The sequence below is a fragment of the Gymnoscopelus microlampas genome (genome assembly GCF_963454915.1).
Source record: "Gymnoscopelus microlampas genome assembly, chromosome: 13".
Taxonomy (NCBI): domain Eukaryota; kingdom Metazoa; phylum Chordata; class Actinopteri; order Myctophiformes; family Myctophidae; genus Gymnoscopelus; species Gymnoscopelus microlampas.
In genome coordinates this window covers 36673388-36687463 of record NC_139950.1, presented here as the reverse complement: position 1 = coordinate 36687463, position 14076 = coordinate 36673388, and the positions used below count along the sequence as shown (strand labels likewise).

At 45.1% G+C, this 14076-nt stretch overlaps 1 protein-coding gene across 2 annotated transcripts in view; it reads left to right on the top strand.

Annotated features, from left to right (window-relative positions):
- ttc27 (tetratricopeptide repeat domain 27) overlaps positions 1–14076 on the top strand; it is a 157482-nt gene that overhangs the window by 40186 nt on the left and 103220 nt on the right. For both annotated transcript variants that reach the window (XM_084076719.1, XM_084076718.1), the window contains one exon: positions 2518–2630. In XM_084076719.1, the coding sequence (XP_083932845.1) occupies positions 2518–2630 (113 nt within the window). The remainder of the gene's footprint in view (positions 1–2517; positions 2631–14076) is intronic.

The window sequence follows — 14076 nt, the reverse complement described above, 5'->3', positions numbered from 1 at the left end:
TGAAGGGCGGCCTGATCCAAAAATGAATGGTCTTTCCTAGTGCCAAGCCATATTGTCACAGCTTCTGTCTTTCTCTTCTTCCTTAATGGATTTTTTTTTTAACGAAAGAATTGTAATTAACCCTTTTCAAAGCAGCCATTTTGACAGGTAAATGCAGCTGATGGTAATAAAGTTAATTGTGTATATTTCATTCATTTATTTCATCTGTACGTTTTATGTCCCTAGTCTCCCTCTCCAGACGAAGAGGGGTAATTGTAATTATATTCAAACTACAATTAAGTGATGGCTCATCTAGTGTCCAGTCAAGTGCACCTTCTGCTTCAAATATCTTTAATAATATTCAAATTGCCAACCAACCGTGTGCTACCTGACACCAGGGTCAACATTTCTCAATGGAAGAGTAGGGAGACCGTCTTCAACTGCAGATGTGCTACAGTAGTTGCATTAACATACTCTTCTGTACAGATTGGTTGAAATAGCATTTTATTCATTCAAATAAGTCCCGGATTGTAGCTTTAACTTGACAGGAGTTATCCATGCGCACATAGTAACACCCAAAACAAACACAGACAATGTTATTACATTTAACGTTAAAAGCTTCTATTGAATATTGTTGTCTAACTTTTAAACTACAAAAGTGAATCCATGGTCAAGTTTGCTGCAGAAGCTGTCACATTCCTAATAGAATATCTGTGCATTCTCTGCACAACTGCTTAAACGGCTCCATCGACAAACAACCTTGGCTGCCTGTCTCCTTTAATCAATCACCAAACTCTTCAGTCTTGAGCTGCAGACAAAGCATTGTGTCAATCAGTAGGCCACTATATAGGAATTAAGAAACGCTTTTGAATGTGGGCTAGACCTATATTTCCTTCCTGCCCTATTGAAGAACATTATTCTGTTCCGCACCATTGAGGAAGGGAGATTGAGTCAGTCAAATGCCGACGAAGAAGCACTCCATGTTTTAAAGAATACAATTTGGGATTAAGCACCAGATTTGCGATTTGCTACAGATGGCTGCCTCTTTTATCAGCTGGTGAATGAAGGCAGTCGGAGGTAAAAACGATTAGGGGAGGAACATCAGAGAGAGAGTGACGGGGAGAATTACAAGTTAAAACAGGAGCCGGTGTATTGTCTAATGTCTACGTGTCACAGCTGTTTCAGTGTTGGTGTGTGTGCACGTGGCTTTGTAAAGTATGTGCGTGCCTGTATTTGAGTACGATCATATCTGCTTAACTCGGGTATACTTAACCACTTATAACCTGACAGCTCTATTATTATATTATACTATTATAGGCGGGAAAAAAAAATCTGATCTACAAGCTCACATGGGACGTATTGTGAACTCGTAGATCAGCTATTTTCACTATTCATACAACGTAGGGATGCGTGTATGGTGATTGCCAGGCCTGGCCTTCTGCTACTTTGTCAATTATTGTTAACTCAAGTAGTAGGAGACCACCACAGTATTCAGAAATCCTACTATTTTAAAACTGCTTTCCTTGGGTGTTCTTGGCAGTCAAGTCCCCCCACACGTTTACTTTAGCCAAGTGGTTTTTCACAACTTTCACACCATTTTGACATTGTTGCTTGTTTATGAGACAAAGCAATGGCTGCAAGCAACAGAGGTTGTGTTTCAGCTGGACCACTGCTTGTTAAGAAAAGTACAGTAAAGTTGTTGTTTGGTATTTGAGTGTTCAAAGAACGCACATCCTCTGTTTCTTGGTGCTGAGCCAAACTGCAAAAACAGAATCATGAAAAACAAGAAGGGGGCTCGCAACTCACTTTAAAAGCTCCAATTGTATTCACAGCACAGCAGCAATATAAGATGTTTCGACCTTGCTGTCTTTTTCAAGTATTTGAGTGTACCACACTGATGATTCTGTTTCTGCCTAGTCCACCACTCAATCACTAAGAACAAATTAACAATTGTGTGTTCGTCATCTGCAAAGGATTCACCTCTTTCACCCATATTTCAGTTTTATTAAATCCGTGCAACAGTGCCTGCCTTGTGAGCTTGTAGTTCGGCTATTTTCACAATATTTATTTATCTGTGGAGCCGAGTCAAACTAAATGTAATACCTCAACTCCTACAATTCCAAGTGCTTGTGAGAGTGTGGGGAGGGCAGCTCAAAGGTGATTGAGTTCAAATATGATCTTTTGGGGGGGTCCCCAGTTCAAATATGATTATTCTGGGCGGTCGCGGCCTGAAAGATTTCAGGACCCTTACTGTAGGAGTTGCTAGTGTAGCGACAGAGGTCACCCAGCCCTGCCGGCTTCCCACCTGCAACATGGCCCGCATCATGTTAATGGCTAAGCCAGAGGCACCGCAGAGGAATCGAACCCCAGTCTCCACGGTGTAGATTCATTAGAAAGTTAGAGTTGGGAAAGCATCTAAGAGAAGTACCTCGCATGTTTTTTCCCCTTTATTCATATCATGGCTATGGCTGCCTGTGTGTGTATACTGTACGTGTATTTACTGTATGTGCTGATCTGACCGTGCTTGTATTTTTCTAGGACCTTGAACTATCTGATGAAACAGTGCTGAACCAGATCAACCTTGCTGAGCCAGATCAGTACCTACTGCCAGATCTCAGCGCCGAGGAGCAGGCCCTCATCCTGGGTGTCTGGTAAGAGCAGTATCATACTGCACAAAACAATAACAGGCCCTTATCCTGGGTGTCTAGTTAGAGCAGTGTTTCTCAACCTGTGGGTCCCCACATGATTTTGGGGGGTCGACCCCCAAAATCAGAAGACACTGACAGTTAAGTAACAATTTAAGGACTTTTAAGGACTTTTAATACCTTAAAAAAAGTACTGCGTCAAAAGTAATCAACAAACTATACTATAAAAACTTGTCAAACATTGGCCAAATTGTCAAATAATATAAGAGGCACAATTTTTTTTAAATAGACAATCTAGTTAGTTAGTTATTTTTATTTCAGTCATGATTTTTTTTTAAACAAAACAGTTGAACATACAGTACAACCTTTTTTTTCTACAAGCGCTGCGAGGCGTTGTGAGGCGTTGTGAGCTTGCACATCTGCTATTTTCACAATATTTATCTGTGGAACCGAGTCAAACTAAGTGTAATGCCTCAACTCCTACAATTCCAAGTGCTTGTCAGGGTGGGGGGTTCCCTGTTCAATTATGATTATTTTGGGCGGTCTCCAGTTCACATAATGATTATTTTGGGGGTCACAGCCTGAAAAGGTTGAGAACCACTGAGTTAGAGTACTATAGTGCTGCACAAAACTAACAGGCCCTCATCCTGGGTGTCTAGTTAGAGTACTATAGCACTGCACAAAACTCTTAACAGGACCCTAGGGATATAGGCTAGTTTTACCGTTTTGGAGAATACAGCTATAGAAAAAGTAGAAAATGAATGAAACGTCTTGGAAAACTTTGGATGTTTTTTGAGAACAGTAACGGATTTCTCTATCTAAAATGTCAACAGAAATGATCCCTAGGGCCTTGAAGATGTAAAACTAAACAAAAAAGGATAACTTTCCCTTATCAGTTTTGGCATCCATTAGATCTAGCAAACAACTCAATTAAATCAGCGTTAAAGGGATATGTCACTTCCAAACATGTTTGGGGTCAATTTAACGTCTACTCAGGCTTTTGTGACCACCCCACATACAGTTTTTAAGTTGCTTGATTCAGTATTTAGATATTTGATATTTGTTTTTTAAGGTTTGATGTGTACCTGTTTTCCTGGTTTCTTAATTGTTTTTCTTTGGCCTCTACTTATGTGACCATTTACCCTGTCTTTTGTAGACTAGTAGACTTTATGCCTTTTACTCTAATCTTGCACTTGTAATTCGCTCTGGATAATAGTGTCTGCTTAAGGCCTTAATTAATAAATGGTCTCAAGACCAGGGCTAGAAGCAGATCAAGAAACAAATAGCACTCCTTTCTACCAAAAACTACTCAAACCAGTGTACACAGTCAAGTCCTTAGTGTTAATTTGACTCTGAGAGTGTAAAAATCAACCCAGAGTATAAAGATCAACTCAAAAATAGCTAAAATAGCCGCTTTTATTAAACATCACGGTCACAAACGCATTCATTTTGTTGTGAGACAACGATCAAAGCAGCATCGTTGATCAGCGAAATAGTAGAACTACGGGAGCCGTACACCTCTGTAGCTTACTAAAACAGAATGCTGTCTGTTTCAACAAGAATTCAAGTTCAAGTACAGAATTAAGTGAAAAAGCAGTATTTACAAGCTTGTTTTAAAAGCAACGGTTCAAAATGCAACTATGTAAGCCTATCCTGATAGTAGGCTTTCTGTTTTAAGTCTATCTCTTGTCTCTTTTCCTGATGTGTTTTTAAGCCTGGTAAAATAACATGAGAAGCATCAGGTTAATAAAACAATGTGATATATTAGGCCTATGGTAGAATTCGAATATGACATCAAGGACTGCTGTACCGATCAGCGTCAAGACTTTTCATGCTCACTGCCAAAAGGCCAAGGAAGGAACTCCACCCTTAATTTTCCAAATCAGCCTCGTGGTGGTTGTATACCATTGACTTTAATGATAAAATATATATAAATATTTCAAAATGTATAAAACATATTGTGGCAGTGGGGCGTGGTCTAGGTACCATCTGCAAGCGGGGGAGGCAGGAGTGGCTCTGCCAACTCACAGGCGCACCTGCAGCACATCAGGTAATTAGTTCAGGGCAATTACAGGGGTGGTATTTAATGGAACTAATCCGGCAGCACTCTCTTTCGCAGTGAGGCTGGGTCCTGCCTGGAGACCACACGCTCTGTGTGAGAAAGCAGGCACTGTGACTGCATTTATTTTTGACAGTTGACTCTGTTCATTCTAAGTTTGTGTTACTGTCACTCAGTGACTGCAGTTTATGATTTCCAGTTTACACACGGCTGAGAGCCGAGAGACTCTTTGTTTGCTACGAGGCCAATAAATCTGCTGTTCACTGAACTGTCCTTATCGCGTGTTCCCTCGTTCACCCTGGGTTTGTGATGAGTTCGTCACACACATGTGAAGGGGGAAAAAAAGAGTGGAGGTACTTCTGTGGTCTACTGGCAGCGTGCAAAAGAAATTTGGCCCTGATCGGTCCAGCAGTTTGCGCGAGATTAGCTCCGGATACACAGACGCATAGATCGACCCTCTTAGACGGATAGCCTCCTGCAGAGCCACGCCGTAAAATGACATTCAGTACAGCCCTAGGAAACGGTTAGAAATGAGTTTCAGCTAACACCCCCCCCCCCCACACTCACACACACAAGCATGCACATGTTTCAAACACGAGATGCCCCGAGATGTTTCATTAAAAGAGGTAAAATATGTACACTGTGAAATGCAGTGTACTGTGGTATATTGGAAGATACCACAGTCTTCAACAGGGGTCAGCAGGGGCCTTCAACGTTTTCAGGCCAAGGACCCCCTAGCTGAGAGAGAGATGATGCAGGGACCCCCTCTATAATGTATAAAATTGTGTTTCAGATTTAACTTTTTTTGTTTACTTAGGCGTTGAGAGCTTGTAGATCTGCTATTTTCGGCTAATGTTCCCCTCAGAAAATGAATTCTAGGGTTCAAGTGGTTAATGTAAAAAAAACGAAATCCTATCACACAAAGATTTGGCGGACCCCCTATAGTAGCCCTGAGGACCCCCTAGGGGTCCCGGACCCCCTGTTGAAGACCCCTGCCCTATAGGATACAATTCCTACAGGGGTTCCAATGGTTATGGTGGTCGAAAAAAAAAAGATTCTAACTGTAAACGCAATATTTATGAGGTGAAATAAGTTACCACTTTCATCCAGCAGATTGCAGCGGCGATGGTATATTTCGTGACTTTTTCCTCATTGTCTGTTACTTAAGCAAATGGGGTTATTTTTCTATTATTCACTCAACATCTCGCCTATGGGGAGCGCTCTCGAGCCGCGAACCACAGAAGCATTACATCATATATTCTCGTACAATCTTATTGGAAGAGGCTTGATCTGTCACTTGTCAATCACTGTCTCCTCCCCCCCCTTTATAGTGAGGGCGTGACCGATCAACCCCAGTTCAATTTTGCTTCTCAACTGAGAACCACGAAAAGCGAATTTAATCTCAGTCCGTATAAAGCAGTAAGGTTTTTGACTCTCAAAAAGGACAGGACTCGACTCCCTGATATCAAGAGAGACCTACCGCTTGGACGCAGAGAAATTACTCGAAATCAGTGAGTAACTAGACGGTATTTTAGCCGGGAGGCTAGTACCGAGGATAAGCTAACGGCACTCGACTAGCATTAGCTAGCTTAGCATCCAGGGGGTCGTAATGGAGGAATTTGACCGTATATATTACGAAGACGTCGAAGAATACGGTGAGGATGTGTATGTATTTCCCGAGGGGGAAGAAGAAGAGGGGGATTACGAGGACGTCCACTCTGTTCACTCGGGGGAAGAGTTTGTGAATGAATATCAAGTGGCCACAGCAGCCGCAGTGAGGGCCGCTGAAGGGCCAGAAGGCCTACCCACCGTACTGTCGGCGGACGGCTTGAAAATGGACGCGACAGAGCCGCTATTGCTGTTTCAGAAAGCGGCGACTCGCTGCAGAGTGGCGTGGCCCACACAGAACGAGGACACTCCACTGGAGGCGGACGTCTTTGACGGCCTCGGAGGGGCAATACAAAAGCGCCCAAAACAAGTTTTCCCGCTCATGCCCAAGGTAATTGCCCATGCCTCCATGTCATTCAGCACTCCCCTCTCCCACCCCCACACGCCTTATCCATTTCTGGGTTGCGCTAAATTGGCGGAGCACGGATTTGCTCATATTCATGCGGTAGAGAGGTCGACCGCAGCTCACCTCCTCCACCCCCAGGTCCCAGCTACTTCGAGAGGTGCTTTTAAAGAATATAAAGACAGGGCTTTCTCTCAGACCAACAATAAAACGTTTGGTGAGCTCAGCACAATCCTGAAGGCCCTGAACTCAGCCTCTCTAATGGCAGGATCACAGTCATTCATGTTTCGCCAGGTGAAAGACGAACCAGGGGCAGAACAAATGGCAGAAATGAGGCGACTACACGACGAGACCCTCGTGTACATCAGGACAGCGGTACAGGCTACTGGGCGCAGCATGGCACTGCTCCAGGTACAAGAAAGAGCCCGCTGGATGGATAAGACCAACCTTCGCGCAGACAAACGCGAGGCTGCCTTGGACAGTAAGCTGACGCCAGAGGGACTACTAGGGCGAGCTACAGAGTACTTGACCAAGGAGTGGAGGAGAGAAAGTGAGGAGGCCGAAGCCCTGAGGGCAGGCCTGCCTCGTGGCAGCTCAGCACAGAGCCGCCAGAACTATCCGTATCATCCCTACACTCGCACAGCGGCGGGAGACTCCTTCAGAGGGAATCGGAGGACTCCTCTCCGATCAGCCCCACATTACCAGCAACAGCAGTCCGGGGCTGGCAATGATTACAGGGGCAGGGGAAGATTCCGAGGAGGATACAGGGGCGGTCGGGGCCCTAGACGCAATGATGCTCCCCCTCCCCCACCTCCCAGAGGTGGTATCAACGGTGGCCGCGGACGCGGTTACCCCAGACGGCAGCGGCAATAACCCCCGCCACACACACAAAAGGCAGCCACTCATGTTCTGAGGAAGAGACATTGTGTAGTGGACTCGGTTCACACGGACATGTCACCGTTGAAACGGCAAAAGACTTTGTACATTCCAGAAATAAATGTCAAAAATGTTTCTCATTTAAAAATGCCGAAAATAAGTTCTGTAATAAATGTTCAACTGCCAAACCTGCCTGTTTACTCAGAAGGGGGGGTCAGATATATACAACAGAACCAGTCTCAGAACATGAGGGTCATGAGCTTAGCACCTCGGGAAACAATAGGTCGCCCTGAGGTGTTAAGACCAGTAATTTCAGTATCTCAGGAGAAAATGTTGTTTTACCATACTGTACTGTCGAACAGAGACCAGAGCCAATACCCTGCTCAGCCACAGGGTGGAGCAGTAGGACTAAAGGTAAACAAAACGAAGCCGTTTGGGCCTCTGTCATCAAAGATGGTGGAATGGACAAACATAGGAGCTTCGAAATGGGTAATTCACACCGTTTCAAAGGGTTACAAGCTACAGTTTGGGAGAAAACCCCCAGCCTTTACGAAGATAATATGTTCACAGGCAACAGGCCAAAAGAGAGAGATACTGAAACAAGGAATAATCGCATTGCTAAGCAAGGGAGCCATAAGAGAAGTGCCCATAAGTCAACAGAGGAACGGTTTCTACTCCCGCTATTTTGTGATAGGGAAGAAAGGGGAGGGGCCCATCCTAGACCTAAAACCGCTGAATCGTTATCTGAAGGTATACAATTTCAAAATGTTGACGAACGCAGCTCTGCTACGCACACTGCGTCAAGGGGACTGGTATACAAAAATAGATTTGGAGGACGCGTATTATCACGTCGAGATATATCGCCCACACTGGAAGTTTCTACGTTTCTGCTTCGAGAACAGAACGTACGAGTTTATGGTTCTTCCTTTCGGCCTATCTTTGTCGCCCCGAGTGTTCACGCTGTGCACCAAAGCAGCGATAACGCCACTATGGAAACAGGGGATTCGTTTAGCAACGTATCTAGACGATTGGCTTCTATCGGCGGACACGGAAATAGAAGCGGGGCGTCACACACGCTTAGTAGTGTCGCATCTGAAAAATTTGGGGTTCAGGATCAACGCCAAGAAGAGTGTGTTGATACCAGCGCAATCAATAGAGTTCCTAGGTATATCTCTGGATTCGATTTGGAACACGGCGCGGTTATCCCCAGCGAGAATAGCCTCGTTTCAGACGTCTCTGGTGCCGTTTCGGCTAGATCAGATAGTCTCGATAGGTTTATGCAGACGGATATCAGGACTGATGGCGTCAGCAGTGGCCTTGATACGTTTAGGGAGGCTAGAAATGAAACCCTTTCTACGATGGATGTATTCACTGAGCGTTCTCACTTATATTCGTCACCGCAAAATCCGGGTTACGAAGGAATGTATGGACGCGCTGCGCCGATGGAGAGATCCAGAGTTCCTCTCGGAAGGCGTATTCACAGGGACGGTGTCGTCCAGGATAGTGGTGACGACAGACGCCAGTATGACTGGTTGGGGCGCCACACTGGATGGTTACGGGGCGAGAGGCCTATGGAACGACAGGTTGGTGACCTTCCATATAAATTACCTAGAATTGATGGTGGTAATTCTGGCGCTTCGCCACTTCCTTCCTATGGTGCAGAATCGACATGTACTGGTCAGGTCAGACAACACGTCGACAATATGCTATATCAACAGGCAAGGGGGACTGAGGTCCCCACCGTTACACGATCTGGCACACAGACTGTTAGTATGGTGCAACTCACACCTTCTGTCGATTACGGCGACGCATGTCCCCGGGATTCTGAACAGGGGGGCGGATCTGTTATCCAGAGGGACGCCTCGTTACAGCGAGTGGTCCCTACGCGGGTCGATAGTGAGACAGATTTGGGACCGTTACGGCAGAGCACAGATAGATCTGTTCGCCTCACAAGAAGACACGAAATGTCAGCTGTTTTTCTCAATGAAGGGAGTAGCGCCGATGGGTCTGGACGCATTAGCACACGACTGGCCCAGAGTTCTACTGTATGCTTTTCCTCCTCTGTGGTTGATCTCCCCCACATTAGAGAGGGTGAGATTAGAAGGGTCGAGAGTTCTCCTAATAGCCCCGGAATGGGGTCGATGGATGTCAGAAATACAACCCCTTCTTCACGACCGGCCTTGGAAGCTCCCGTTGTGTCGGAAAATGCTGTCGCAGGCGGGGGGAGAAATAGTACACCCTCAGCCAGAACATCTGGCTCTGTGGGTTTGGCCCGTGAGAGGCTGAATCTAGATGCTGATGGATTTTCTCCGGGTGTTGTTGAAACCATACAGAGTGCAAGGGCCTCGTCCACAAGGTCTGCTTATGGAGTGGCGTACGTTTGAAAATTGGTGTAGAGATTCTGAAATTACGGCGGTTACAGCCTCAGTAGGAGACATATTGTCTTTCCTACAAGTATGGGTCGATAAGCGCAGAGCGTTTAAGACGATTAAAGTGTATTTAGCGGCCATTTCATCCTGGCATTGGGGCTTTGATGGAAAGATGCCGGGTGAACTTAGAATTGTTCGCCAGTTTATGAAAGGCGCGAGGCGTCGTTTGCCGGTAGCTAAATCCATGATTCCATCATGGGATTTAAGATTAGATTCTTTAACCATGGCTCCGTTCGAACCACTGGATCAGGTAGATATGAAGTATCTATCGCTCAAGACTGCACTGTTAGTGGCTTTAGTGTCAGCTAAACGGGTTAGTGACCTACATGCATTGTCTATACATCCAGAATGTACGAGGTTTTCAGAGGGCAGGGTAACAATAAGACCGAATCCGAGTTTTGTTCCCAAGAACCCGTTGATGCCTTGTTGCCCGGTAGAGCTGGTGGCTTATCACCCGCCACCGTTTGCCTCTCAGGAGGATGAGAGGCTTAATCGTCTGTGCCCAGTAAGGGCTTTGAGGATATACATTGACAGGTCTAGATCTCAAGGGAGGTCAGACCAGTTGTTTGTTTCATGGGCCACACGTACGGTAGGGAAGGCCATCACTAAGCAGAGACTGTCGCACTGGATTGTGGAGGCTATTCAATTAGCCTATTCAAGTAAAGGAGTTCTGCCACCGGAGGCGCTGAGAGCGCATTCTACGCGTGGCATGGCAGCTTCATGGGCTCGCTTTAAAGGAGTCTCAATTCAGGAATTATGTGCGGCTGCAAGTTGGTCTTCACCTTTGACTTTTGCCAGATTTTACAATTTGGACGTGACTGCGCCCCCTGTGGCACATGCAGTCCTCAGTGTGGCCCCGGGTAGGAGTTAGGCCCTTGAGGGTCTTCTCTTTATTAGTTAAAAAGTTTAAACTAGGACTGTACTCTCTGGAGCACAGGCAGTGGCTGATGGCTTCAGGTAAGAGACGAGTCCTTGGGAGAGGACTAGGACTTCGATGTTCAAGAAGGGATGAGTATGAGGTCTCCCCATAGGCGAGATGTTGAGTGAATAATAGAAAAATAACTATGGGTTACGGCTGTAACCCCGGTTATTTGATGATATTATGAGCGAGACATCTCGCCAAAACGCCCTTCTTGTTTTGATGTGAAATGAGAAGGCAAAATAAATGTTGAACTGGGGTTGATCGGTCACGCCCTCACTATAAAGGGGGAGGAGGAGACAGTGATTGACAAGTGACAGATCAAGCCTCTTCCAATAAGATTGTACGAGAATATATGATGTAATGCTTCTGTGGTTCGCGGCTCGAGAGCGCTCCCCATAGGCGAGATGTCTCGCTCATAATATCAAATAACCGGGGTTACAGTCGTAACCCATAGATTCCGCTATGCCTAGTGTAAAAAAACTAACTGGGGGGGGGGGCGGGGGGCGATCACAATATCGAATCGCAACAATCGTTGAATCGCAGAATCACAATTTAATTAAGAATCTCAATATAAATCGAATCGGCACCCGAGGTATCGAGATCGTCAGGCCACATGCCAGCTCTGACAGTGTGATAAAAAACGGTTCCGGAATCGGTTCCGAAAGCCGATTCCGGCTCCTCAATGTTGGATCCGGTTCGTCCGATTCCTCCAGTTCTGGATCCCAACCCTACTAATGTTCCTCCCAGAATATGTATGCTGGTAACCCTAATCAATGGATACTCTAAAACGGCTATAAACCTTCAAGTTGAAATTTCCTGCGATCTTGCTGTATTTATAGAAATTCATTTAGACCTTTTGTAGAATCAAATGCATTTAATTAATATTTTTATATGATCTCCACTATCAGAAGATGGACTTCAAACCCTCAAATGTGCATGCTAATAAGAACACTTATTAAATATGCATGCAATAAGACAATATTTAATTCTCTACAATTGTCAGTCAAAAGGAGGCGATGATTGTTACCCCTGGAGAGTTAACGGAAAGGTCAAATGAAGGTCAGAAGAAGAGGAGGTGATTAGACCCCCCAGGGAAGGACTTCTGGGGGGTGATTGACAACAGTAGTTCAAAGCAGTCAGCCCCACTTTACTTTCTCTCCCGACCCTGTCACAGCGTGTGTGTGTGTGTGTGTGTGTGTGTGTGTGTGTGTGTGTGTGTGTGTGTGTGTGTGTGTGTGTGTGTGTGTGTGTGTGCTTTATCACAGGGCTTTTTATTTATTTATTTAAATCTGCGTTTTGCACATGTTACAGCTTCATTTTATGAACGTCAACTTGTCAGGGGAACCAGCCAAAGGGTCTTTTACGATTATAGTTTTTGCAGTGTTTTTGGAAGGGTCCACATTCTCATAAGAAAGAGAAAAAGACATGCAGATGAAGTTAAGAACTTTACCAGCAAATCTTGCAACTCCTCTTTTATTTTGTCAACTGCACTCTTTGTCTCCATATAAACTATATGGATTTTACCAGTATATCACCGGATATATCTTCATCTTCATAGGGGACTTTTATTAGGCTATGCAGGAGCCCTATAATAATCAATCTGTCCATCCGTCTGGCTACAGATTTTATTATTTTTGTGACTAGGCGGCACCCTTTCTGACCTGTCTAGAGCTCTAGTTGTTTTAGGGCATTGTAGGCTGCCTCTCTTTCAATGTTCCTTTCACTGTCCGTTTTTACGAAGGAATGACTCCTGGAGCTGCTCTTGTCTTTCTGTTCTAAGCAAACACACCAGGGATTATAGTCATTGTAGTAATTAATGCTGCGTATTCTGATCTAGAGGCGTCAAATAGCTCTTTGAAATATTCTATTTTCTCTCATGTCGTCTGCCCCATCCAGCCCCTCTCCCTCTTTGAAGCGTTCCGTTTCTCTTCCCTTCCTCCCCAATCTGTCGTTCCTCTTGCGTCCTCAGAGGAGAGTCTGAGGAATGCTGAGTTCACAGAGTACTGTGGATCCCTGTCTCACGTCCAGGATCCTTGTGACAGATGCTGAGATGTGTCTGCTGCAGGCAGAGACAGGGGAGAGGGGAGGGATGCAGTGAAGCGAGGGTAAGAGCGGGGGAACACGATAAAGGTGAAAAATTAGAACAAATGGCTTTGGGATTTTGGAGTGATCATCTAGACCAGTGGTTCTCAACCTGTGGGTCGGGACCCCCAGGTTGGTCCCCACATGATTTAGGGGGGTCCCCAGATGACTGTGAACTGACAATTTTAAGGACTTTTAAGACCTTTTTAATACCTTTAAAAAAAAGAGAGTGAAAAGAAAAATACTTATTGCATCAAAAGTAATCAACAAACTATACTATAAAAACTGATCATACATTGGCCAAATTGTCAAATAATATAAGAAAGATGCAATAATTGTGAAGATAGCCGATCTACAAGCTCACAACACCTCGCAACACTGATCTAGACCTGGGTCAAGTTGTAATTTTCCAGATTTAGTATTTTGTTTTGGGTTTGTCAACCCGCCTGCATATTAGGGACATCATTTTGAAAATATATATTTGTTGCGATGGGAGTTGGCCTGACAGCGAGTTACAAAAAAAACGTAAATATTTAATAATAATGAAGAGATCTTATTAATCCTGTGGAGGAAATTCAGTTCAGCTTCAGCCAGCTGATGGCTGCTTAGACGGTCATATTGAGCGCTCGGGTCATGTGTCTTGTTGAGGGGCACACTGTCAGGGTGGCGAACCAGCGACAGCCTCTCTACCCACACTAAGCTATACGGCCGCCCTTTTAATTTAATAATTTACAACAGGGTCACTTGGCGTTTGGGCGTGCTTTGCTTCTCAAACCCTCTTTGAGAAAGTGTGTCCCATCACTGTGACACTCTGCAGTGTAGAAAGACCCTGTGAAGACGAATGGTTGGAAGACCTGGAGGCTGTGTCAGAGCAGAACAGAAATTATGTTGGGGGGGGGTGAATGAAAGGTGAATGAGCCAGTTCTGAGGCCAGATGAAAAGCCAGGGCCTAGATTAGAGTCTGTAGCACGTATTGTGTTTGCTGCTGAGTGATCCACGACAGGCTTGTCTGCCTTCTTGAACTAGGTGGGTGGTTCTCTCTCTCTCACTCTGGTGAGCGTGCACGCTCTCTC